Source organism: Nerophis lumbriciformis, linkage group LG02 (genome assembly GCF_033978685.3).
Source record: "Nerophis lumbriciformis linkage group LG02, RoL_Nlum_v2.1, whole genome shotgun sequence".
Taxonomy (NCBI): Eukaryota; Metazoa; Chordata; class Actinopteri; order Syngnathiformes; family Syngnathidae; genus Nerophis; species Nerophis lumbriciformis.
The window spans coordinates 1657914-1683785 of NC_084549.2; the positions used below are offsets into that span (position 1 = coordinate 1657914).

Genomic DNA, 25872 nt, shown 5'->3' on the forward strand with positions numbered 1-25872 from the left:
GGACTAGGTGTAAAAAGGTAAGTTATGGACTAGGTGTAAAAAGGTGAGTTATGGACTAAGTGTAAAAAGGTGAGTCATGGACTAGTTGTAAAAAGGTGAGTCATGGACTAGGTGTATAAAGGTGAGTTATGGACTAGGTGTAAAAAGGTGAGTCATGGACTAGGTGTAAAAAGGTGAGTCATGGAATAGGTGTATAAAGGTGAGTCATGGACTAAGTGTAAAAAGGTGAGTCATGGACTAGGTGTAAAAAGGTGAGTCATGGACTAAGTGTAAAAAGGTGAGTCATGGACTAGGTGTAAAAAGATGAGTCATGGACTAGGTGTAAAAAGGTGAGTCATGGACTAGGTGTATGAAGGTGAGTCATGGACTAGGTGTAAAAAGGTGAGTCATGGACTAGGTGTATAAAGGTGAGTCATGGACTAGGTGTATAAAGGTGAGTCATGGACTAGGTGTAAAAAGGTGAGTTATGGACTAGGTGTAAAAAGGTGAGTTATGGACTAGGTGTAAAAAGGTGAGTCATGGACCAGGTGTAAAAAGGTGAATCATGGACTAGGTGTATAAAGGTGAGTTATGGACTAGATGTAAAAAAGTGAGTCATGGACTAGGTGTATAAAGGTGAGTTATGGACTAGGTGTATAAAAGTGAGTTATGGACTAGGTGTAAAAAGGTGAGTCATGGACTAGGTGTATGAAGGTGAGTCATGGACTAGGTGTATAAAGGTGAGTTATGGACTAGGTGTATAAAGGTGAGTCATGGACTAGGTGTAAAAAGGTGAGTCATGGACTAGGTGTAAAAAGGTGAGTCATGGACTAGGTGTAAAAAGGTGAGTCATGGACTAGGTGTATAAAGGTGAGTCATGGACTAGGTGTAAAAAGGTGAGTCATGGACTAGGTGTAAAAAGGTGAGTTATGGACTAGGTGTAAAAAAGTGAGTTATGGACTAGGTGTAAAAAGGTGAGTTATGGACTAGGTGTAAAAAAGTGAGTCATGGACTAGGTGTTAAAAGGTGAGTCATGGACTAGGTGTATAAAGGTGAGTCGTGGACTAGATGTAAAAAGGTAAGTTATGGACTAGGTGTAAAAAGGTGAGTCATTGACTAGGTGTAAAAAGGTGAGTTATGGACTAGGTGTAAAAAGGTGAGTTATGGACTAGGTGTAAAAAGGTGAGTCATGGACTAGGTGTAAAAAGGTGAGTCATGGACTAGGTGTAAAAAGGTGAGTCATGGACTAGGTGTATAAAGGTGAGTTATGGACTAGGTGTAAAAAGGTGAGTCATGGACTAGGTGTATAAAGGTGAGTCATGGACTAGGTGTAAAAAGGTGAGTCATGGACTAGGTGTAAAAAGGCGAGTTATGGACTAGGTGTAAAAAGGTGAGTCATGGACTAGGTGTAAAAAGGTGAGTCATGGACTAGGTGTAAAAAGGTGAGTCATGGACTAGGTGTATAAAGGTGAGTCATGGACTAGGTGTATAAAGGTGAGTCATGGACTAGGTGTATAAAGGTGAGTCATGGACAAGGTGTAAAAAGGTGAGTCATGAACTAGGTGTATAAAGGTGAGTCATGGACTAGGTGTAAAAAGGTGAGTCATGGACTAGGTGTAAAAAGGTGAGTCATGAACTAGGTGTATAAAGGTGAGTCATGGACTAGGTGTAAAAAGGTGAGTCATGGACTAGGTGTAAAAAGGTGAGTCATGGACTAGGTGTATAAAGGTGAGTTATGGACTAGGTGTAAAAAGGTAAGTTATGGACTAGGTGTAAAAAGGTGAGTTATGGACTAGGTGTAAAAAGGTGAGTCATGGACTAGGTGTAAAAAGGTGAGTCATGGACTAGGTGTATAAAGGTGAGTCATGGACTAGGTGTATAAAGGTGAGTCATGGACTAGGTGTAAAAAGGTGAGTTATGGACTAGGTGTAAAAAGGTGAGTTATGGACTAGGTGTAAAAAAGTGAGTCATGGACTAGGTGTATAAAGGTGAGTTATGGACTAGGTGTATAAAGGTGAGTCATGGACTAGAAGTAGAAAGATGAGTCATGGACTAGGTGTATAAAGGTGAGTCATGGACTAGGTGTAAAAAGGTGAGTCATGGACGTAAAAAGGTGAGTCATGGACTAGGTGTAAAAAGGTGAGTCATGGACGTAAAAAGGTGAGTCATGGACTAGGTGTAAAAAGGTAAGTCATGGACTAGGTGTATAAAGGTGAGTCATGGACTAGGTGTAAAAAGGTGAGTCATGGACTAGGTGTAAAAAGGTAAGTCATGGACTAGGTGTATAAAGGTGAGTCATGGACTAGGTGTAAAAAGGTGAGTCATGGACTAGGTGTAAAAAGGTGAGTCATGGACTAGGTGTAAAAAGGTAAGTCATGGACTAGGTGTATAAAGGTGAGTCATGGACTAGGTGTAAAAAGGTGAGTTATGGACTAGGTGTAAAAAAGTGAGTCATGGACTAGGTGTATAAAGGTGAGTTATGGACTAGGTGTATAAAGGTGAGTCATGGACTAGAAGTAGAAAGATGAGTCATGGACTAGGTGTATAAAGGTGAGTCATGGACTAGGTGTAAAAAGGTGAGTCATGGACGTAAAAAGGTGAGTCATGGACTAGGTGTAAAAAGGTGAGTCATGGACGTAAAAAGGTGAGTCATGGACTAGGTGTAAAAAGGTAAGTCATGGACTAGGTGTATAAAGGTGAGTCATGGACTAGGTGTAAAAAGGTGAGTCATGGACTAGCAGGTGAAGGTGTGCGTACCTGTGATACTGCACAGCAAACGCAAACATGGCGCAGCGTCTCCCCGCCGACCGCTGGGATGTCCTTCTGCGGAGCGAGGCGGCACGGGTATGGTCATGGTGATGGGTTTGTGGAACTTCCTCCTCCTGGGCTCCACCGTGACGATGGGACTGAAGGTGGCTCTGTTCCCCAGCACCGCCCTCACCAGGTCATCAGGGACCGGCTGGGCCTGAAGAGACACGAGAACGTTGCCTTCAAAGACCGGTAAACAAAAACCAAAACAAAGCGGTGTCGTACCTGCAGGCCAACGCGGATCTTTTTGGTCAGCGCCCCCTGTGGGAAGGAGGCCTGGACCATGGGCACGGTGCTGCTGGACAGGACTCCTCCGTCAGGACCCATGTGGTTGGACTCCTGCTTGATCCTGGACACCACGGCGAAGTACTGCGGGAAGTCTCTGGTCACGATGCGGCAAATACGCTTCTTCTCCAACTCGATGGGGCTGTCCAACTCTGGAGGACAAACACATCAGTGCCTCCACTTGAGAGTGTTTTGAGATAAGAGCAGTCTCTCAGCTGGTTGCCAGCACGAATCTGACTTCCAAGCATTAGTTGCTGGAACAAATGTCGCGCTGAGATCCCTCCACACCACACCTCCGCTCCGGACAGGCTAACCTCCTCCAACCTTCCGAGGACCGGGCTTTCTTTTCCGCCGCTCCCAGTCTGTGGAACGCTCTCCCTGACCACCTGAGGGCACCACAGACTGTGAATGCTTTTAAAAAAGGCTTAAAACCCCTTTTTTTTTTTTTTTAACTTTTTTTTTTAGATATATGCATACTAGTTTTAGCTATTTGGCTGTTGTAGTTTTTATTTTTTATTATCTTTTTATTTTTAATTTAATTTAATTTAATTATTTTTATTTTATTTTTTATATACACTGTAGCACTTTGAGGTTGTTTACTCAATGTAAAGTGATTTTTACAAATAAAATCTATTATTATTACTATTATTATTATTCTGCTCTCCCTGACCCCCTGAGGGCACCACAGACTGTGAATGCTTTTAAAAAAGGCTTAAAAACCCTTAAAAAAAAAAGAAAAAAAAAAGGCTTTTTTTTAGATATATGCATACTAGTTTTAGCTATTTGGCTGTTCTAGTTTTTTTGTTTTTTTTTAATTTTTATTATCTTTTTATTTTTAATTTAATTTAATTTAATTATTTTTATTTCTTTTAATTTTTTTTATATACACTGTCGCACTTTGAAGTTGTTTACTCAATGTAAAGTGCTTTTTACAAATAAAATCTATTATTATTACTATTATTATTATTCTGTCTCACTCCATCCATCCATTTTCTCACCGCCGGACATTTATCTATGAAAACACAATGAAGCCGCTGATGGTATTTGACGGAGAAGCAGCTCGAAGCTCTTAAAAGAGTGCAGAAATATGACCATATCACACCAACTCTCAAATCCCTTCGCTGGCTTCCTGTTCCACTCAGGATTGAATACAAAGTCTCCCTACTAACCCACCAGTGCCTCCATGGGAATGGCCCCCCTCTACCTCAAAGAACTGCTCACCCCCAAATCCTCCACACCACACCTCCTCTCCGGACAGGCTAACCTCCCTCCAACCTTCCGAGGACAAAGTTACGAACAATGGGAGACCTGGCTTTCTGCTCCGCCGCTCCCAGTCTGTGGAACGCTCTCCCTGACCACCTGAGGGCACCACAGACTGTGAATGCTTTTAAAAAAGGCTTAAAACCCCTTCTTTCTTTTTTTTTAAACATTTTTTTAGATATATGCATACTAGTTTTAGCTATTTGGCTGTTGTGGTTTTTATTTTTTATTATCTTTTTATTTTTAATTTAATTTAATTTAATTATTTTTATTATTTTTTATTTTTTTTATATACACTGTAGCACTTTGAAGTTGTTTACTCAATGTAAAGTGCTTTTTACAAATAAAATCTATTATTATTACTATTATTATTATTCTGTCTCACTCCATCCATCCATTTTCTCACCGCCGGACATTTATCTATGAAAACACAATGAAGCCGCTGATGGTGTTTGACGGAGAAGCAGCTAGAAGGAGATACCGCTCCTAAAAGGTAAACGCTGTACGTTTCTATGACAATAACTGATCAAACTACTGTAGTTGTTGAAGGTACCGTTCACATTTAGACCGATACGACACAAACTCCCGCTACTTGGGAATGGATACCAGCACTCAACCGAACTTTCCTGTGTGTCAAAAAATATTGTTTTTGAAAATGAAATCACATTTTTTTATTGCAGCATTTAAACATGAGCAGCTGTTCTATCGTTTTATTGTTGTCATGTCTGTGTAATCATGTTTTGTTTAGTTATTGGACTCTTTAGTTTCTGGCTTTTCACTCCCTTGTCTTGTTTCCATGATTACCCCATTAGTTTCACCTGTTCCACGTTTGGACTCATTGTGCACTCTTGTTTGTCACCATAGCAACCCATTCGTTTTCACCTGTCACGTCACGCACCTGTTTCACGTTTTGAGTCACGCACCTGTTTTCGTTAATCATGTCTGTAGTATTTAAGTTCATTGTTGTTCAGTTTGTCTTTCTGGTGACATCATACTGTGTCGATACTGTGTCACTAAATACTGACATCTGCTGGACATTAAAAATCCCTACAGGCAACCTATGGACCGACTCAACTGACACTGATTTGATGCCCTAGTACAGGGGTCACCAACCTTTTTGAAACCAAAAACTACTTCTTGGGTACTGATTAATGCCAAGGGCTACCAGTTTGATACACACTTAAATAAATAAATATATTGTCATTTGTAAGTTACACGTAAGTGTGATTTAAACAAGAATAGCTAAATAAATACATTTATATATATAAAAAAAAGGGTATTTCTGTCTGTCATTCCGCCGTACATTTTTTTTTCCTTTTACGGAAGGTTTTTTGTAGAGAATAAATGATGAAAAAAACACTTAATTGAACGGTTTAAAAGAGGAGAAAACACGAAAAAAATTAAAATAAAATTTTGAAACATAGTTTATCTTCAATTTCGACTCTTTAAAATTCAAAATTCAATCGACAAAAAGAAGAGAAAAACTAGCTAATTTGAATCTTTTTGAAAAAATAAAAAAAATAATTTATGGAACATCATTAGTAATTTTTCCTGATTAAGATATATTTTAGAATTTTGATGACATGTTTTAAATTGGTTAAAATCCAATCTGCACTTTGTTAGAATATTTAACAAATTGGACCAAGTTATATTTCTAACAAAGACAAATCAGTATTTCTTCTAGATTTTCCAGAACAACAATTTTAAAAGAAATTCAAAATACTTTGAAATAAGATTTAAATTTGATTCTACAGATTTTCTAGATTTGCCAGAATAATTTTTTTTAAATTTTAATCATAGTAAGTTTGAAGAAATATTTCACAAATATTCTTCATCGAAAAAACAGAAGCTAAAATATTTATTATTCTTTACAATAAAAAATAAATAAATTTACTTGACCATTGATTTAAATTGTCAGGAAAGAAAAGGAAGAAATTTAAAAGGTAAAAAGGTATATTTGTTTAAAAATCCTAAAATCATTTTTAAGGTTGTATTTTTTCTCTAAAATTGTATTTCTAAAAGTAATAAGAAGCAAAGTAAAAAAAATAAATGAATTTATTTAAACAAGTGAAGACCCATCCATCCATCCATTTTCTACCGCTTATTCCAAGTGAAGACCAAGTCTTTAAAATATTTTCTTGGATTCTATTTGAGTTTTGTCTCTTTTAGAATTTAAAAATGTCGAGCAAAGCGAGACCAGCTTGATAGTAAATAAATAAAATTAAAAAAATAGAGGCAGCACACTTGAAGTGCATGATACAATTGTTACAATACCGTATTTTCCGCACTATAAGGCGCACCTAAAAACCACAATTTTTCTCAAAAGCTGACAGTGCGCCTAATAACCCGGTGCGCTTTATTACGATTCATTTTCATAAAGTTTCGGTCTCGCAACTTCGGTAAACAGCCGCCATCTTTTTTCCCGGTAGAACAGGAAGCGCTTCTTCTTCTACGCAAGCAACCGCCAAGGAAAGCACCCGCCCCCATAGAACAGGAAGCGCTTCACCCGCCCCCGGAAGAAGAAGAAAAAACGCGCGGATATCACCGTACGTTTCATTTCCTGTTTACATCTGTAAAGACCACAAAATGGCTCCTGCTAAACGATCCGGTTCATAAAAAGACGCAATCTCTCCATCCGCACACGGATTACTACCGTATTTCACAGCAACTGAACCGCACTGTGGAACGGGAGCACGTACGGTGAATATTCGCTCCACAGGGAATGAAGTCATCCTTCACTGTGGTTCTAGCTTGCCATGCTAACTTCCACTCATGGTGATATTCAAAAGGAAGACCTTGCCAAAAGAGACCTTTCCAGCCGGCGTCATCATAAAAGCTAACTCGAAGGGATGGATGGATGAAGAAAAGATGAGCGAGTGGTTAAGGGAAGTTTACGCGAAGCCGGGTGGCTTTTTTCACACAGCTCCGAAGGCGAACACACCTTCACTAAGACGGGCAGACAGCCTCGGACGACATACGCCAACATCTGCCAGTGGATCGTAAATGCTTGGGCAGATATTTCGGTCACAACTGTGGTCCGAGCTTTCCGGAAGGCAGGATTCACAGAACAACAGCGACACTGACTCCCGATGACTTCTACGAGACGGAACCGGCCATTTTGGATCCCACGCTAGCGCAACTTTTCAATTCGGACACCGAAGACGAAGAATTCGAAGGATTTACGAATGAAGAATAACTTCAGAAGGTGAGCGCTATGTTTATTTTGTGTGTTGTGACATTAACGTTCGAGCAACATTATGTTACTATTGCTCTACACCATTTTGAATTTTACTATGTTTGTGATTGCACATTTGCGTACATTTTGGGACAGAGTTGTTAGAACGCTGGTTTTCAATATATTATTAAAGTTTGACTGAACTATCTGACTGTTTTTTTGACATTCACTTTAGCGCAGCGTTTTTTTGACATTCACTTTAGCGCAGCGTAGGCGCGGCTTTTAGTCCGGGGCGGCTTATTGGTGGACAAAATTATGAAATATGTAATTCATAGAAGGTGCGGCTAATAATCCGGTGCGCCTTATAGTGCGGAAAATACGGTAATCATATTTAAGTTATCACACAACTCTTATGCTTAATGGCCGTTGCTCTAGTTATTATCTATTGTGCTCAAGCTGTACTTTTTCTTCTCGTGCAAGGACACACAACTTGTTATCTTCCACTGCATGTGAGGGGTGACCTCGCCGCAGAGGTATTCTGTCTTTTAGCTCGCTAACAGCCAAGGAAGAACCAGCACCTCAACGAAGATCAGGCGACAGCAGGCAGACAAAGCAGAGACAGGGCGCGATCACAAGGCCCCCAGCACATTCCGTGTAACTAGGGAACTCCTAAACGGAATAAATAGAGGAGCGCGTGGGCTGTGCCACAGAGCGTAGGGTGAGACTGTAACTGAGTGTGCAGCTCCATGCGTTCTCCTCATGAGCAAAATTGAACTCTTGTCTCTGCCTGATTCCTTACTTCTTGTTCTGTTTAATACATAGTTCAGTGCTTAAACCTGACAACAATTGTGCTGTTTTGAAAGTGATTTCAATACATTTCAATGAGAGACGTTGTTTAGAGATACAAGTGTTTTGACTTAAGAGCTCCGTCACAGAACCAATTAAATTAAGGGACTGCTCTACTGGTGTTTGGTTTTTAACTAAATACATATATATATATATATATATATATATATATATATATATATATATATATATATATATCAGTGACGTGCGGTGAGGTTGATGGCTGGTGAGGCACTGACTTCATCACAGTCACATTTACAAACATATGAACCCTAAAGAGTATCTTATTCACCATTTGATTGGCAGCAGTTAACGGGTTATGTTTAAAAGCTCATACCAGCATTCTTCCCTGCTTGGCACTCAGCATCAAGGCTTGGAATTGGGGGTTAAATCACCAAAAATGATTCCCGGGCGCGGCGCCGCTGCTGCCCACTGCTCCCCTCACCTCCCAGGGGGTGATCAAGGGGATGGGTCAAATGCAGAGGACAAATTTCATTACACCTAGTGTGTGTGTGACAATCATTGGTACTTTAACTTAACTTTAACTTTACACATACAAACTGTAGCACACAAAAAAGCACATTTAACAAAAAAAAACGTTATTATGGTCTTACCTTTACTTATAAATGAAGTCCATGTGCCGCAACTAAAGCCCTCACTTCAACTTTCCACGTGCAAGATTGAATCTATTTAAAAAAGTGTAACCGAGGGTTTATAAATGTGGCCTATACTGTATGAAACTACAAAATAACAAACACGGAGGCTCCAGTTTACACGAGGACCACTTTATTTACCTTCTTTCAAAAAACCTCCGCAACGTGTCGTCACTTCCGCTCTTAGCGCCTTCAAAATAAGAGCTCAAGGCATATACTGTATAACAGCGCATAACAGGAACTTAACATCACAAAGAGGAAAGCCCATGAAAATAGGTTACAAAAGTTATTTGATAAGAAGCCGAAAAATGCAAAAACAATAATGTTCGTGTTGGAGGAGTTGTGAATTAGGTACACCTGCAGTCTGCAGGTGTATACAATGTTGTGTCCCTGCAGTCATTCACAACTCCTCCAACACCAACATTATTGTTTTTGCACTTTTTGGCTTCTTATGAAATAATTTTTTAAAATAGATTCAATCTTGCACGTGGAAAGTTTAAGTGTGGGCTTTAGTTGATATAACAATTCTACGGCGGGGGTGCAGGAGGCGAGCCTCAGCCAGTGCGTCTTTTGCAGCCGTTTTATGATCGCTCAGCACAAGAAATACGTTACACACATACAGTTGTTGACAAAATACACTGTACATTATATACCTCAGCTAACTAAACTATGGAAATGTATAATATAATTCATATAGCAATACAGTCTCACTGCACAGCAGGCCAGCAGTTAGCAGAGTCATTGCGCAATCCATGTTGAGGCACTGAGTGACGTGCCTCGACTGGCTGCTGATCACCGCACCGTCTCTTCTCAGTATTTGAACGGCAAATGTGAAAATTCAGCGATTTTGAATAAAAATAATCTAAAACTGGTGAAGTTAAATGGAAAATAACTTTATAGTATAATCACTGGATACATATAACAATTACATTTTTTTTTTTTCTTTTTACATTTTTTTTCTTTCCATGATGGCAGGTGAGGCCCCGCCTCACCTGCCTCTAGTGACTGCACGTCACTGATATATCTATGTATATATATATGTCTTAATAAGGTTATCCAAAAAATAGTGCTCGATACCGTAGTAGAGCGCAATATATGCATGTGTGGGAAAAAAAATCACAAGACTATTTCATCTCTGTATGGGGGGTTGTACCAGATGATGTCGTTTCGTTTTCTGTTCTTTTTTGGCTGGTTTCCTGGCGTGGGTTCATAGGTGTGGGTTACAATTTCACCCTCACCTATGAACCCACGCCAGGAAACCAGCCAAAAAAGAACAGAAAACGAAACGACATCATCTGGTACAACCCCCCCATACAGCAAAAACGTCTCAACTAACATTGGACACAAATTCCTCAATCTGATTGACAAACACTTTCCCAAAGACAACACCCTAAGAAAAGTATTCAACAAGAACAACATTAAATTGAGCTACAGCTGTATGAACAATATACGACAAATCATCTCAAACCACAACAAAACAATTGCAAATGAGCCGTCGGCCCCCGGACAGAGCGACTCCAAAACCAACAAAGGCTGCAACTGTCGAAAGAAACCTGATTGCCCTCTCAACGGGGGGTGCTTACAAACATCAGTTGTCTACCAATCTAAGGTAACACGCAAGGACATTAACACATCCGACACATATGTAGGATTAACCGAGGGAGAGTTCAAAACCAGATGGAACAATCACAAGGCTTCTTTCAGGAACCAAAACCTGCGGAATACCACAGAACTCAGCAAACACATTTGGGACCTCAAAGACAACAATGTTGAATATTCAATAACATGGCAAATTCTTGCATCCAGCACACCTTACAATAGTGGTAATAAAAGATGCAACCTATGCTTGAAAGAGAAACTGTTTATTATTTACCGTCCAGACCTGTCATCCCTCAACAAGCGCAGCGAAATTGTAACAGCATGCCGCCACAGACGGAAACACCTCCTAGGTAACACATGAGCCAATCACCACGCCCCTACGCCAGCCTGTACCCACCCACTCTGTGCCCTATATAAACCATGGTATGCGAATGCTCCCATTAAAATCTCCTGATGATTGAGGGAACCCCCCCTCATGAAACAGGCCTGTAGAGATGAAATAGTCTTGTGATTTTTTTCCCCACACATACATATATATATATATATATAGTTGTAATGTCCTGTGTTTATATTGCCATGCTATCACAGTGGTTAGCTTCTTTTTAGACGGTTAGGAATGTTAGTTAAAACATTGCTTGTATGGTTCATGTTTTGCAAAGCCAAAAAATGTTAGTTCTTAAATATTTTTGCAGTTGTTAGCGCACATGTTTTATATACCAAACAAATGAGGTATGGTCTTCAGATGAAAAGTCACTTAGCAGACTCAGCACTGAACTGTGAGAGTTTTCAACCACTTGGACTCCCGGAGGTCACATGGAGGTCATTAGTCATTGTCAAGCAATGTCATGATGTCATCATTCATCTTCTTTACCTTCATCCATCCCGGTCAGCAGCTCCGACAGTTCTTCTTGGGTGGAGTCCAACTGGTGTTCCCTCCACGTGTCACCGTTGTCGCTCCTCAACACGATCAGTTCCCGCTCTTTCTCCCGCATGGAACCGAAATGAGGAATCTCCACAATGACGGGACTGAATGAGGGGGGGAAAAAAATATAGTCAATAGTTACTATTACTACTACGGCGTGTAAGTGGGATGAAACAAACAACATGTTTACTTGACCCACTTCCTGGGAAACTTATCAAGGAGCTTTTTGTATTATTAGGTCCGTCAGTGCTAAATATTATAAACTTATCACTTTCCTCTGGCACTGTTCCCCTAGCATTCAAGAAAGCGGTTATTCATCCTCTGCTCAAAAGACCTCACCTTGATCCTGACCTCATGGTAAACTACCGACCGGTGTGCCACCTTCCCTTTATTTCAAAAATCCTCGAAAAAATTGTCGCACAGCAGCTAAATCAGCGTTTCTCAAAGTGTGGGGCGCGCCCCACTGGTGGGGAATAGAGACATGACAGGTGGGGCGCGAGGAACGGGAGGAAATTTCACTTAAAATTTTTTTTTTTAAATATTATATTCTTAGATTTTTTTTCACTTTGTGATTCTGTCTGTGAAATCCGCTATATAAATAAATGGAAATTACCGGTACTTATTTTTACTGTAGGCTTTATATTTCTCGGTACGAGCGAAAGTTTGACAGACATAGCAACAGTAACTAATGGGGGCGGGGCTAAGCGGAACAAACTTTCGCGCGGATGGGTAGCAGGCTAATGTGTGGACCACAATTACACAAATATATACATTTGTGACTCGCACCTCAAAGGTCGTCGAGCCAGAGCCAGCGCCTGCAGAGAAACAAAAATCTGACGGGCACGCACTGTGTCATTCACCGGGAAGCACTCGCGTCAAGGCAGCTCAGCCCCGAACTCAATGAGGTTTTAACAGATGTTGTGAGCGCGGTAAATTTGATCAAAACACGACCACTGAAAGCACGACTGTTCTCTGCACTGTGTGAGGAAATGGGAGCTGATCATACAGCCGTGCTGTTTCACAGTGAAGCAAGGTGGCTCTCCTGGGGGAAAGTGCTGTCACTTGCCCTGTCTTGCCAAATGCATAGCTCCTCCTTTTTTTTGCAAAGATTGCAAAGTGGCACTTTTATTGTATTTATTATTGAACTTGATGCAAGTTATTTGATTTATTATTGAACTTGATGCAAGTTATAACACTTTTTTGATTTATTATTGAACTTGATGCAAGTTATAACACTTTTGTTTTATTTATTATTGAACTTGATGCAAGTTATAACACTTTTTTTGATTTATTATTGAACTTGATGCAAGTTATAACACTTTTTTTGATTTATTATTGAACTTGATGCAAGTTATAACACTTTTGTTTTATTTATTATTGAACTTGGTGCAAGTTATAACACTTTTGTTTTATTTATTATTGAACTTGATGCAAGTTATAACACTTTTTTTGATTTATTATTGAACTTGATGCAAGTTATTTGATTTATTATTGAACTTGATGCAAGTTATAACACTTATTTGATTTATTATTGAACTTGATGCAAGTTATAACACTTTTTTGATTTATTATTGAACTTGATGCAAGTTATAACACTTTTATTTAATTTATTATTGAACGTGATGCAAGTTATAACACTTTTTTTGATTTATTATTGAACTTGATGCAAGTTATAACACTTTTATTTAATTTATTATTGAACTTGATGCAAGTTATAACACTTTTTTTGATTTATTATTGAACGTGATGCAAGTTATAACACTTTTTTTGATTTATTATTGAACTTGATGGAAGTTATTTTATTTATTATTGAACTTGATGCAAGTTATACCACAGCTGCACAGTTATTTTATTTATTATTGAACTTAATGTTATTTTATGTTATTGAGTTTGAATGTATACAACTTGATGTTCAATAAATTTGAAAATGTTAAAGCTTGGCATTAGCGCTCTGTTGGGGCTTGAAAACTCCCCCTTGTCCAAAGTGGGGGATGACAAAAAAAGTTTGAGAACCACTGAGCTAAATGAACACTTAGTGTCTAACAATCTCTGTGAACCTTTTCAATCCGGTTTCAGGGCAAATCACTCTACGGAGACAGCCCTCGCAAAAATGACTAATGATCTACTGCTAACGATGGATTCTGATGCGTCATCTATGTTGCTGCTTCTTGATCTTAGCGCTGCTTTCCATACCGTCCATCATAACATTTTATTAGAGCGTATCAAAACACGTATTGGTATGTCAGACTTAGCTTTGTCGTGGTTTAACTCTTATCTTACTGACAGGATGCAATGCGTCTCCCATAATAATGTGACCTCGGACTATGTTAAGGTAACGTGCGGAGTCCCTCAGGGTTCGGTTCTTGGCCCTGCACTCTTTAGTATTTACATGTTGCCGCTAGGCGACATCATACGCAAATACGGTGTTAGCTTTCATTGTTATGCTGATGACAGCCAACTCTACATGCCCCTAAAGCTGACCAACACGCCGGATTGTAGTCAGCTGGAGGCGTGTCTTAATGAAATTAAACAATGGATGTCCGCTAACTTCTTGCAACTCAACGCCAAGAAAACGGAAATGCTGATTATCGGTCCTGCTAAACACCGACATTTATTTAATAATACCACCTTAACATTTGACAACCAAACAATTACACAAGGCGAATCAGTAAAGAATCTGGGTATTATCTTCCACCCAACTCTCTCCTTTGAGTCACACATTAAGAGTGTTACTAAAACGGCCTTCTTTCATCTCCGTAATATCGCTAAAATGTGTTCTATTTTATCCACTAGCGACGCTGAGATCATTATTCATGCGTTCGTTACGTCTCGTCTCGACTACTGTAACGTATTATTTTGGGGTCTCCCTATGTCTAGCATTAAAAGACTACAATTGGTACAAAATGCGGCTGCTAGACTTTTGACAAGAACAAGAAAGTTTGATCATATTACGCCTATACTGTATATACCTTTATATACATATATACATATATATATATACCTATACTGGCTCACCTGCACTGGCTTCCTGTGCACTTAAGATGTGACTTTAAGGTTTTACTACTTACGTATAAAATACTACACGGTCTAGCTCCGTCCTATCTTGTCGATTGCATTGTACCATATGTCCCGGCAAGAAATCTGCGGTCAAAGAACTCCGGCTTATTAGTGATTCCCAGAGCCCAAAAAAAGTCTGCGGGCTATAGAGCGTTTTCTATTGGGGCTCCAGTACTATGGAATGCCCTCCCGGTAACAATTAGAGATGCTACCTCAGTAGAAGCATTTAAGTCCCATCTTAAAACTCATTTGTATACTCTAGCCTTTAAATAGCCCCCCTGTTAGACCAGTTGATCTGCCGTTTCTTTTCTTTTCTCCTCTGCTCCCCTATTCCTTGTGGGGGGGGGGGGGGGGGGGGGGCACAGGTCCGGTGGCCATGGATGAAGTGCTGGCTGTCCAGAGTCGGGACCCGGGGTGGACCGCTCGCCTGTGCATCGGCTGGGAACATCTTTGCGCTGCTGACCCGTCTCCGCTCGGGATGGTGTCCTGCTGGCCCCACTATGGACTGGACTCTTACTATTATGTTGGATCCACTATGGACTGGACTCTTACTATTATGTTGGATCCACTATGGACTGGACTCTTACTATTATGTTGGATCCACTATGGACTGGACTCTCACACTATTATGTTGGATCCACTATGGACTGGACTCTTACTATTATGTTGGATCCACTATGGACTGGACTCTCACAATATTATGTTGGATCCACTATGGACTGGACTCTTACTATTATGTTGGATCCACTATGGACTGGACTCTCACAATATTATGTTGGATCCACTATGGACTGGACTCTCACACTATTATGTTGGATCCACTATGGACTGGACTCTTACTATTATGTTGGATCCACTATGGACTGGACTCTTACTATTATGTTGGATCCACTATGGACTGGACTCTTACTATTATGTTGGATCCACTATGGACTGGACTCTTACTATTATGTTGGATCCACTATGGACTGGACTCTCACAATATTATGTTGGATCCACTATGGACTGGACTCTTACTATTATGTTGGATCCACTATGGACTGGACTCTTACTATTATGTTGGATCCACTATGGACTGGACTCTTACTATTATGTTGGATCCACTATGGACTGGACTCTTACTATTATGTTGGATCCACTATGGACTGGACTCTTACTATTATGTTGGATCCACTATGGACTGGACTCTCACTATTATGTTAGATCCACTATGGACTGGACTCTTACTATTATGTTGGATCCACTATGGACTGGACTCTTACTATTATGTTAGATCCACTATGGACTGGACTCTTACTATTATGTTGGATCCACTATGGACTGGACTCTCACAATATTATGTTGGATCCACTATGGACTGGACTCTTACTATTATGTTGGATCCACTATGGACTGGACTCTTACTATTATGTTAGATCCACTATGGACTGGACTCTTACTATTATGTTGGATCCACTATGGACTGGACTCTTACTATTATGTTGGATCCACTATGGACTGGACTCTCACAATATTATGTTGGATCCACTATGGACTGGACTCTTACTATTATGTTGGATCCACTATGGACTGGACTCTTACTATTATGTTGGATCCACTATGGACTGGACTCTCACACTATTATGTTGGATCCACTATGGACTGGACTCTTACTATTATGTTGGATCCACTATGGACTGGACTCTCACTATTATGTTAGATCCACTATGGACTGGACTCTTACTATTATGTTGGATCCACTATGGACTGGACTCTCACTATTATGTTAGATCCACTATGGACTGGACTCTTACTATTATGTTGGATCCACTATGGACTGGACTCTCACAATATTATGTCAGACCCACTCGACATCCATTGCTTTCGGTCTCCCCTAGAGGGGGGGGGGGGGGTTGTTACCCACATATGCGGTCCTCTCCAAGGTTTCTCATAGTCATTCACATCGACGTCTTACTGGGGTGAGTTTTTCCTTGCCCTTATGTGGGCTTTGTACCGAGGATGTCGTTGTGGCTTATGCAGCCCTTTGAGACACTTGTGATTTAGGGCTATATAAATAAACATTGATTGATTGATTGATTGATAGAGTGACTGATATCATCTTGTGGTCCATAGAGTGACTGATATCATCTTGTGGTTCAACTACTTTGGTCTTCTTGTCCCGGATGAACAAAAACCAATAGGCTTTCTTTTTTAATGAGTATAGAAAAAGAATCTATAAACCAATCAAAGTGTTGTATTATATCAGATTGCTGACAGGAAACCTGAACTACATCTTCAACTAAAAGTGACCTACCCCAGAAACTGAGCCCCGGCCGGGCCGACCTCCACCAGTCTGCTGACCAGGCCCTCCCCTTCCACCATGGGCGGCGGGTAGGCCAGCTTGTGCCTCTTGGCCAGCCGACAGGTGATGCGCGTGGGCGCCGTGCACTTCCTGGGCGGGATGATGATGCGCATGCCGTTGTGGCGGCTGCCCCTCATGGAGCCGCCGCGGGCGTCCACCATGAAACTGACCAGGAACCTGCGGGGGAACAGAGAAAACCTTTTAAGAGGTTGAAGGAGACGCTGAAGCCAAGTGAGACAAAGGCTACGAGCAGGACCGTCCCCATGCCGCGCCCACTGGACACTAGGGGTGTAACGGTACATAGGTTGGTACGGTACGGAACAGTCGGTACGGTCCTTCTATTGGTACGAAACAGTCGGTACGGCACATGTATTGGTACAGAACAGTGCTTGGTACATGTATTGGTACAGAACAGTCTGTTTGGTACAAAGTGACCGTAGTAGTTAAGATCAGGAACAAAGTGAGCATAGTAGTTAAGATCAGGAACAAAGTGACCATAGTAGTTAAGATCAGGAACAAAGTGACCATAGGAGTTAAGATCAGAAACAAAGTGACCATAGTAGTTAAGATCAGGAACAAAGTGAGTATAGTAGTTAAGATCAGGAACAAAGTGAGCATAGTAGTTAAGATCAGGAACAAAGTGAGCATAGTAGTTAAGATCAGGAACAAAGTGAGCATAGTAGTTAAGATCAGGAACAAAGTGAGCATAGTAGTTAAGATCAGGAACAAAGTGAGCATAGTAGTTAAGATCAGGAACAAAGTGAGCATAGTAGTTAAGATCAGGAACAAAGTGAGCATAGTAGTTAAGATCAGGAACAAAGTGAGCATAGTAGTTAAGATCAGGAACAAAGTGACCATAGTAGTTAAGATCAGGAACAAAGTGACCATAGTAGTTAAGATCAGGAACAAAGTGACCATAGTAGTTAAGATCAGGAACAAAGTGAGCATAGTAGTTAAGATCAGGAACAAAGTGAGCATAGTAGTTAAGATCAGGAACAAAGTGAGCATAGTAGTTAAGATCAGGAACAAAGTGACCATAGTAGTTAAGATCATGAACAAAGTGAGTATAGTAGTTAAGATCAGGAACAAAGTGAGCATAGTAGTTAAGATCAGGAACAAAGTGAGTATAGTAGTTAAGATCCGGAACAAAGTGACCATAGTAGTTAAGATCAGGAACAAAGTGAGCATAGTAGTTAAGATCAGGAACAAAGTGAGCATAGTAGTTAAGATCAAGAACAAAGTGAGCATAGTAGTTAAGATCAGGAACAAAGTGACCATAGTAGTTAAGATCAGGAACAAAGTGAGCATAGTAGTTAAGATCAGGAACAAAGTGACCATAGTAGTTAAGATCAGAAACAAAGTGACCATAATAGTTAAGATCAGGAACAAAGTGACCATAGGAGTTAAGATCAGAAACAAAGTGACCATAGTAGTTAAGATCAGGAACAAAGTGAGCATGAAAATTATTTTTTGTCTATAGCAAAAATGAGTGAAAAACAAAAGTCTATGGAGAGTTGTTTGCAAAGGGAAAGGTCAAAGGGCTCCACTAATTCAACATTATGGTGACTTTCTTCATGTATTCATTTTTCATGCACTTATTTGCTATATTTATGTGACACATGTGGAAGGTCTGTCCGTGAAAATAATGCTCAAGTTAAGTTAAAGTACCAATAATTGTCAATGTGTCCTCTGCATTTGACCCATCACCCTTGATCACCCCCTAGGAGGTGAGGGGAGCAGTGAGCAGCAGCGGTGGCCGCGCCCGGGAATGATTTTTGGTGATTTAACCCCCAATTCCAACCCTTGATGCTGAGTGCCAAGCAGGGAGGTTTTACAGTCTTTGGTATGACTCGGCCAGGGGTTTGAACTCACAACCTAGCCATCTCAGGGCGGACACTCTAACCACTAGGCCACTGACTTCTGACATTTGTGCATCAATGGTGTGTATGCAGACATGTTGAACACGCGCTTACCCGGAGTGGATAGGGCTGGACGCGATGTTGTGGCTGTGGTCCACCATGTCTGGAGTCCAGCTGTAGCGCCGCATACAATCAGAGTTGTAGTCTCGGGTCACGGCCAAGTGCTGCAAACAGGAAGCGGCAGGTCGATAAGAGTCGTGGCGTTCAAGAAGGCGCAGCATGAGAGGAGTGAATGGAGGTTGGATGTAGGGTTGCAAAATTCTGGGAATATTCAACGTTGGAAACTTTCCATGGGAATTAAAGGCCTACTGAAATGCGATTTTTTCATTTAACCGGGGATAGCAGGTCCATTCTACAGGTAAAAGCCAGTAAATTAGAATATTTTGAAAAACTTGATTTATTTCAGTAATTGCATTCAAAAGGTGTAACTTGTACATTATATTTATTCATTGCACACAGACTGATGCATTCAAATGTTTATTTCATTTAATTTTGATGATTTGAAGTGGCAACAAATGAAAATCCAAAATTCCGTGTCACAAAATTAGAATATTACTTAAGGCTAATACAAAAAAGGGATTTTTAGAAATGTTGGCCAACTGAAAAGTATGAAAATGAAAAATACAATACTCAATACTTGGTTGGAGCTCCTTTTGCCTCAATTACTGCGTTAATGCGGCGTGGCATGGAGTCGATGAGTTTCTGGCACTGCTCAGGTGTTATGAGAGCCCAGGTTGCTCTGATAGTGGCCTTCAACTCTTCTGCGTTTTTGGGTCTGGCATTCTGCATCTTCCTTTTCACAATACCCCACAGATTTTCTAGGGGGTAAGGTCAGGGGAGTTGGCGGGCCAATTTAGAACAGAAATACCATGGTCCGTAAACCAGGCACGGGTAGATTTTGCGCTGTGTGCAGGCGCCAAGTCCTGTTGGAACTTGAAATCTCCATCTCCATAGAGCAGGTCAGCAGCAGGAAGCATGAAGTGCTCTAAAACTTGCTGGTTGACGGCTGCGTTGACCCTGGATCTCAGGAAACAGAGTGGACCGACACCAGCAGATGACATGGCACCCCAAACCATCACCCAACCATGCAAATTTTGCATTTCCTTTGGAAATCGAGGTCCCAGAGTCTGGAGGAAGACATGAGAGGCACAGGATCCACGTTGCCTGAAGTCTAGTGTAAAGTTTCCACCATCAGTGATGGTTTGGGGTGCCATGTCATCTGCTGGTGTCGGTCCACTCTGTTTCCTGAGATCCAGGGTCAACGCAGCCGTCTACCAGCAAGTTTTAGAGCACTTCATGCTTCCTGCTGCTGACCTGCTCTATGGAGATGGAGATTTCAAGTTCCAACAGGACTTGGCGCCTGCACACAGCGCAAAATCTACCCGTGCCTGGTTTACGGACAATGGTATTTCTGTTCTAAATTGGCCCGCCAACTCCCCTGACCTTAGCCCCATAGAAAATCTGTGGGGTATTGTGAAAAGGAAGATGCAGAATGCCAGACCCAAAAACGCAGAAGAGTTGAAGGCCACTATCAGAGCAACCTGGGCTCTCATAACACCTGAGCAGTGCCAGAAACTCATCGACTCCATGCCACGCCGCATTAACGCAGTAATTGAGGCAAAAGGAGCTCCAACCAAGTATTGAGTATTGTACACGCTCATATTTTTCATTTTCATACTTTTCAGTTGGCCAACATTTCTAAAAATCCCTTTTTTGTATTAGCCTTAAGTAATATTCTAATTTTGTGACACACGGAATTTTGGATTTTCATTTGTTGCCACTTCAAATCATCAAAATTAAATGAAATAAACATTTGAATGCATCAGTCTGTGTGCAATGAATAAATATAATGTACAAGTTACACCTTTTGAATGCAATTACTGAAATAAATCAAGTTTTTCAAAATATTCTAATTTACTAGCTTTTACCTGTATATGTTTTTTTCCTTCTTTATTGTGCATTTTCGGCCGGTGCGACTTATACTCCGAAACATACGGTAATCAAAAAATGGTCAATATTTCCGAATTTCCCAAGCTTAACTTCCTGAGGTAAATTTCCGGAAAGTTTCCGGAAATTTACCGGAAACTTCCCACCCCTTTGCAACCCTCGTTGGATGCCTGTGATAATTAACTCAACAAATGACAACATGAAGATAGGTGACTACTTTATACCTTATTGAGCGGGTCCACCAGGTAGGAAATGTCTTTACAGACACTCTGAAGCTTCAAGGAGGGGGAAGAACAGTCAAAAGTTGCACATGAAAGATGAAAGACAAAGTTTAACGTTGAGTGCATGAAGTCATTTGCGATCTTGGGCGATGTTGTCATTGTTGATGTAATAGAAGTTACAGTTTCTGGTTTAGCTCCTGACCAACATAACAGAGGAAGGACTGCAGAGTAAGGCTGAAACGACGCGTCGACGTAGTCGACGTCATCGACGTCATCGGTTACGTAAATACGTCGACGCCGTTTTTGTGCGTCGGCGCGTCGCTTATTTACGTCACTCTACTTTACTGTCATGGCGGAGCGCAAAGCAGACGATGCGAGCGAGGGGAAAAAAGCACGCCAAAAGTCGTCAAAAGTGTGGGAGTATTTCAATAAACGGCCTAATAATGTTGTTGTATGCACACTGTGTCGAGCGGAAATGGCCTATCATAGCAGCACAACGGCTATGAACGAACATTTGAAAAGAAAACCCCCGACAGCGTTCTTGCCATCACCATCAACTAGTCAATCGTCCGCGTGAGTATACGTTGTCATCATTACACAAAAACATGAATGTGTCATTTGTATCTGCGTTGTAAATTCATAAACTAAAGCACCGTTTCGCTCTGAGAGGCGCGTTTGGCGTGCCTGTTCAGTGTTTACAAAGACGCGCTTCTCTTTAACGCTGTGGAGAGGCGGCGGCGGCGAGCGAGCGGCGAGGCGGGGCGCGCCGGGAGCGACGCCGCAATCGTGCCCAGGTGCGCGATCCGCGCAGTTGGAAGAGAAAAGACTTTGTGTAAAATTAAAAGATTGTAAACCTGGCAAAGCCGTCTGGCGTTCAGTCTGTCGGTCCTGAAAGAACCCCACGGCACAAGACGTGTCACAAACGCTAACGTTAATTAGTTGTGCAAATACCTTTTACAACATTAACAGTTACATATACTATGTACAAACCAACAATTAACTTTCACTTTAATCATACTATCATTGTTGTGTTATTAAGCAAAATAAGCAATACTTTTACTTTTGTTGAAATGTTTACACTGTACACTTTTTTGTATTGGATGTTTAGCTTTATTTTTGCACATTTTAGCAAATAAGCAATACTTTTACTTTTGTTGAAATGTTTACACTTGTTACAGAATATTTCCGTTTTGCACTTTTTTGTATTGGATGTTTATCTTTATTTTTGCACATTTTAAAGCAAAATAAGCAATACTTTTACTTTTGAAATGCTTATACTATTCCAGAATATTAAGATTTGCACTGGATGTTTACTTTTATATTTGCACATTAAAAAGCAAATAAGCTACTTTTAATTTTGTTAAATGTTAAAAGTTTTAAATTTACATTGTTACAGAATATTTTGTCATGTTGTTGTCAATGTTGACTGAGTGGCCATACCTTTTTTTTTTGTAAATAAAAGCCATGCCTTTTGAAAAAACTGGCCTACATTTATTTTTTCCTCTTCATTTTAAATAAATAAAAAAATCGGTAAAAGGAAAAATAATCTATAGATTAATCGAAAAAAATAATCTATAGATTAACCGATTAATCGAAAAAATAATCTATAGATTAATCGATAGAAAAATAATCGTTAGCTGCAGCCCTACTGCAGAGATTTTCCACGAGAAAAGAAAGTAGGAAGAGGGAGGGGGAGATACTCCCCCTGAGTCAAGCTGCTAGATTATACACAAGTTGAGCAAAAAGTAGCACACTGGAAGACAAAGCGCCGTATAAATCTGTTATTTTTTAATAAGATCCACGGTGTGAGGGAATAAACTTGCTCGGTACGGCGTGTGTGCCTTACCGTGTCCTTGGTGGGCGCCAGGATCTCCTCGATCATCATGCTGTCGCGGGCGAAGGAGCTGCGGTTGAGGGTGTTGGACCTATCCGAACTGAAGGAGCGGAGGCGACATGTTACCGCGGCAACCACAAGCCACACAGAACACAAGAAGCAAGGATATAAAGTGACTACATGCAACCTCCAGGGAACATTCTAAGTGGGCGGACGCACTTTTGTCCAGAGGAGAAGTTTCACTACAAGTACAATCGGAAAGGTGGAGCTTGTGTAGACTGCGACTTCAGCTGAAGCTTGGAGGTGACAGAGCTTTCGCCATTGCTGCTCCCAAGCTCTGGAACGACCTACCTCTGAGTGTTAGACAAGCCTCCTCTCTTCCTGTTTTTAAATCTCTCTTAAAAACATACTTTTATTCCATGGCATGGTGATATCAATCCTGCAATGGCGCCCCATAATACACCTGCTGTGAACCTGTTTTTATGTTTTTATTTATTCTATTTTTATTTATTTATTTTTTTATCGTGTTCTGTTTGTGTTGTGTTGTTTGCTCGGTACTCGTTTTATCTTTTAACCTGTCCATTGTACAGCACTTTGGCTACCCCTGTGGTAAATTTTAAATGTGCTTTATAAATAAAGTTGATTTGATTTGATTCAGTTCAGTTTTGCAACAGATTCCTAAAAACAGCAAAGTCATCCAGAAGCTGTCTCTCGGCTAATTGGATTGGAAACATTGGCAGGCATCCCCGCCACTAGATGGCGTAGCTCATGTCACTGTGAAGCCCTGGATAAAACCTTTCTGTGGTGGTGTATTATTAAGTAAAATATCATTATGATATTGACTAGATAGATAGATAATAGACTGGCCGGCATGCATAAAACGGCAATGAAAATCGTAGGGAGGAAAGAATATGAGCCTATACAGAGCATCTATGAGCAGGCAGTTAGGAAAAAAGCTAAGAAAATTATTTCCAACTCACAACACCCACTCTTTCCTGAATATGGAACCCTGCCATCAGGGAGAAGACTCCGGGTCCCACTATGCAAATCCGACCGCCTTAAATTATCATTTGTCCCAGCCTCCATTAAGCTGACCAACAATGTGCAATAGAATTTTAATACATAGGTTAGCACTTTTTTAGCACGTAGCACTTTAGCACATAGCACTTTAAAACTAAGCACTTTAGCACACGGCACTTTATCCATGTGCTCTAGTGCAATGCACATTGGTACTTTATCTTTATCTCCATACTGTAGATTTTATGCCTCCATCAAAGTGCCACCTATGTCTATCAAGCTCCATGTTCTGATGTTTAAATGTTAGTTGTATGGTTGTGGTTGTGTCTGTGCTTGTGTTTTTGTTCTGTTGTTTTTGGGTATGTTAAGAAAGCAATGATGCACTGTGCCCAAGACAAATTTCCCCGCGGCGGGGACAATAAAGTTGAACCTTGAACCTTGATGATTGTGTTTTTGATTTTGAGTCTAATATTTAATTACATTTCATATGAGAATGTTTGGAATAAAATTGTCAGAATAATTGTATAGAAGTTATCACACAACTGCGAGAAGACCAAAAGCTGTCTTTGATCTTATCAAGCAAAAGGCCTACCGCTTGTAAACCTCCACTGTGTGTGATGGGATGCGACGTGGAGGTGTCGGTTTCTTTGATCTATTGGACAGCCCCAGGAAGACCTTGTCGTGACCCGGAAATCTACAAAGCAGAGAGGGGGGCAAACCTGACACGGCTCCAAGCACCTTTTCTTTGAACTGTTTATGAGCAGCTGTTTATGACCCCTCCCCTTAGAAGCAGCTGCAGCTATGTAATCAGAAAATGCCCGAATAAATGCGGAGGCGTGGAACCCTTTCCTCAGAGCGGCGGGGTGACGCTGTACGAGGGTGCAGGCAAACATGCGCTCTCCTCATGAGCTAAATTGAATCCTGTCTCGGTTTGATTCCTTGCTTCTTGTCTCGTTTAATAGATAGTTCGGTGATTGAACCTGACAAAAATCAACTCTTTGTAGTTAATTAAAACATAAGCATTATATTTATTTAGTTCTTCTTGTGGGATCCGGTTTGGTGGATGCGGGATTAGGTCTCTGCTTTTTGCAGATGATGTGGTCCTGATGGCTTCATCTGGCCAGGATCTTCAGCTCTCGCTGGATCGGTTCGCAGCCGAGTGTGAAGCGACTGGGATGAGAATCAGCACCTCCAAGTCCGAGTCCATGGTTCTCGCCCGGAAAAGGGTGGAGTGCCATCTCCGGGTTGGGGAGGAGACCCTGCCCCAAGTGGAGGAGTTCAAGTACCTCGGAGTCTTGTTCACGAGTGAGGGAAGAGTGGATCGTGAGATCGACAGGCGGATCGGTGCGGCGTCTTCAGTAATGCGGACGCTGTATCGATCCGTTGTGGTGAAGAAGGAGCTGAGCCGGAAGGCAAAGCTCTCAATTTACCGGTCGATCTACGTTCCCATCCTCACCTATGGTCATGAGCTTTGGGTTATGACCGAAAGGACAAGATCACGGGTACAAGCGGCCGAAATGAGTTTCCTCCGCCGGGTGGCGGGTCTCTCCCTTAGAGATAGGTTGAGAGGCTCTGCCATCCGGGAGGGGCTCAAAGTAAAGCTGCTGCTCCTCCACATGGAGAGGAGCCAGATGAGGTGGTTCGGGCATCTGGTCAGGAAGCCACCCAAACGCCTCCCTAGGGAGGTGTTTAGGGCACGTCCGTCCGGTAGGAGGCCACGGGGAAGACCCAGGAGACGTTGGGAAGACTATGTCTCCCGGCTGGCCTGGGAACGCCTCGGGATCCCACGGGAAGAGCTGGACGAAGTGGCTGGGGAAAGGGAAGTCTGGGCTTCCCTGCTTAGGCTGCTGCCCCCGCGACCCGACCTCGGATAAGCGGAAGAAGATGGATGGATGGATGGATGGATGGATAGTTCTTCCACATAGCTCATCTTCTAAAACTCCATGGTGGATGTAAGGTCTTTTGTTATCACTGGACTAGTAAGAAGAACGCAGCTATATTACAAAATA

At 41.2% G+C, this 25872-nt stretch overlaps 1 protein-coding gene across 1 annotated transcript in view; it reads right to left on the bottom strand.

The window, feature by feature from the left end:
• LOC133572380 (ankyrin-3-like) overlaps positions 1-25872 on the bottom strand; it is a 367012-nt gene that overhangs the window by 109246 nt on the left and 231894 nt on the right. The window contains exons 27-33 of the mRNA XM_072915334.1: positions 22859-22946; positions 21016-21066; positions 18899-19008; positions 16878-17102; positions 11477-11631; positions 3013-3224; positions 2737-2944 (exon numbers count right to left, since the gene is read on the bottom strand). Coding sequence (XP_072771435.1) covers positions 2737-2944; positions 3013-3224; positions 11477-11631; positions 16878-17102; positions 18899-19008; positions 21016-21066; positions 22859-22946 — 1049 coding nt within the window. The remainder of the gene's footprint in view (positions 1-2736; positions 2945-3012; positions 3225-11476; positions 11632-16877; positions 17103-18898; positions 19009-21015; positions 21067-22858; positions 22947-25872) is intronic.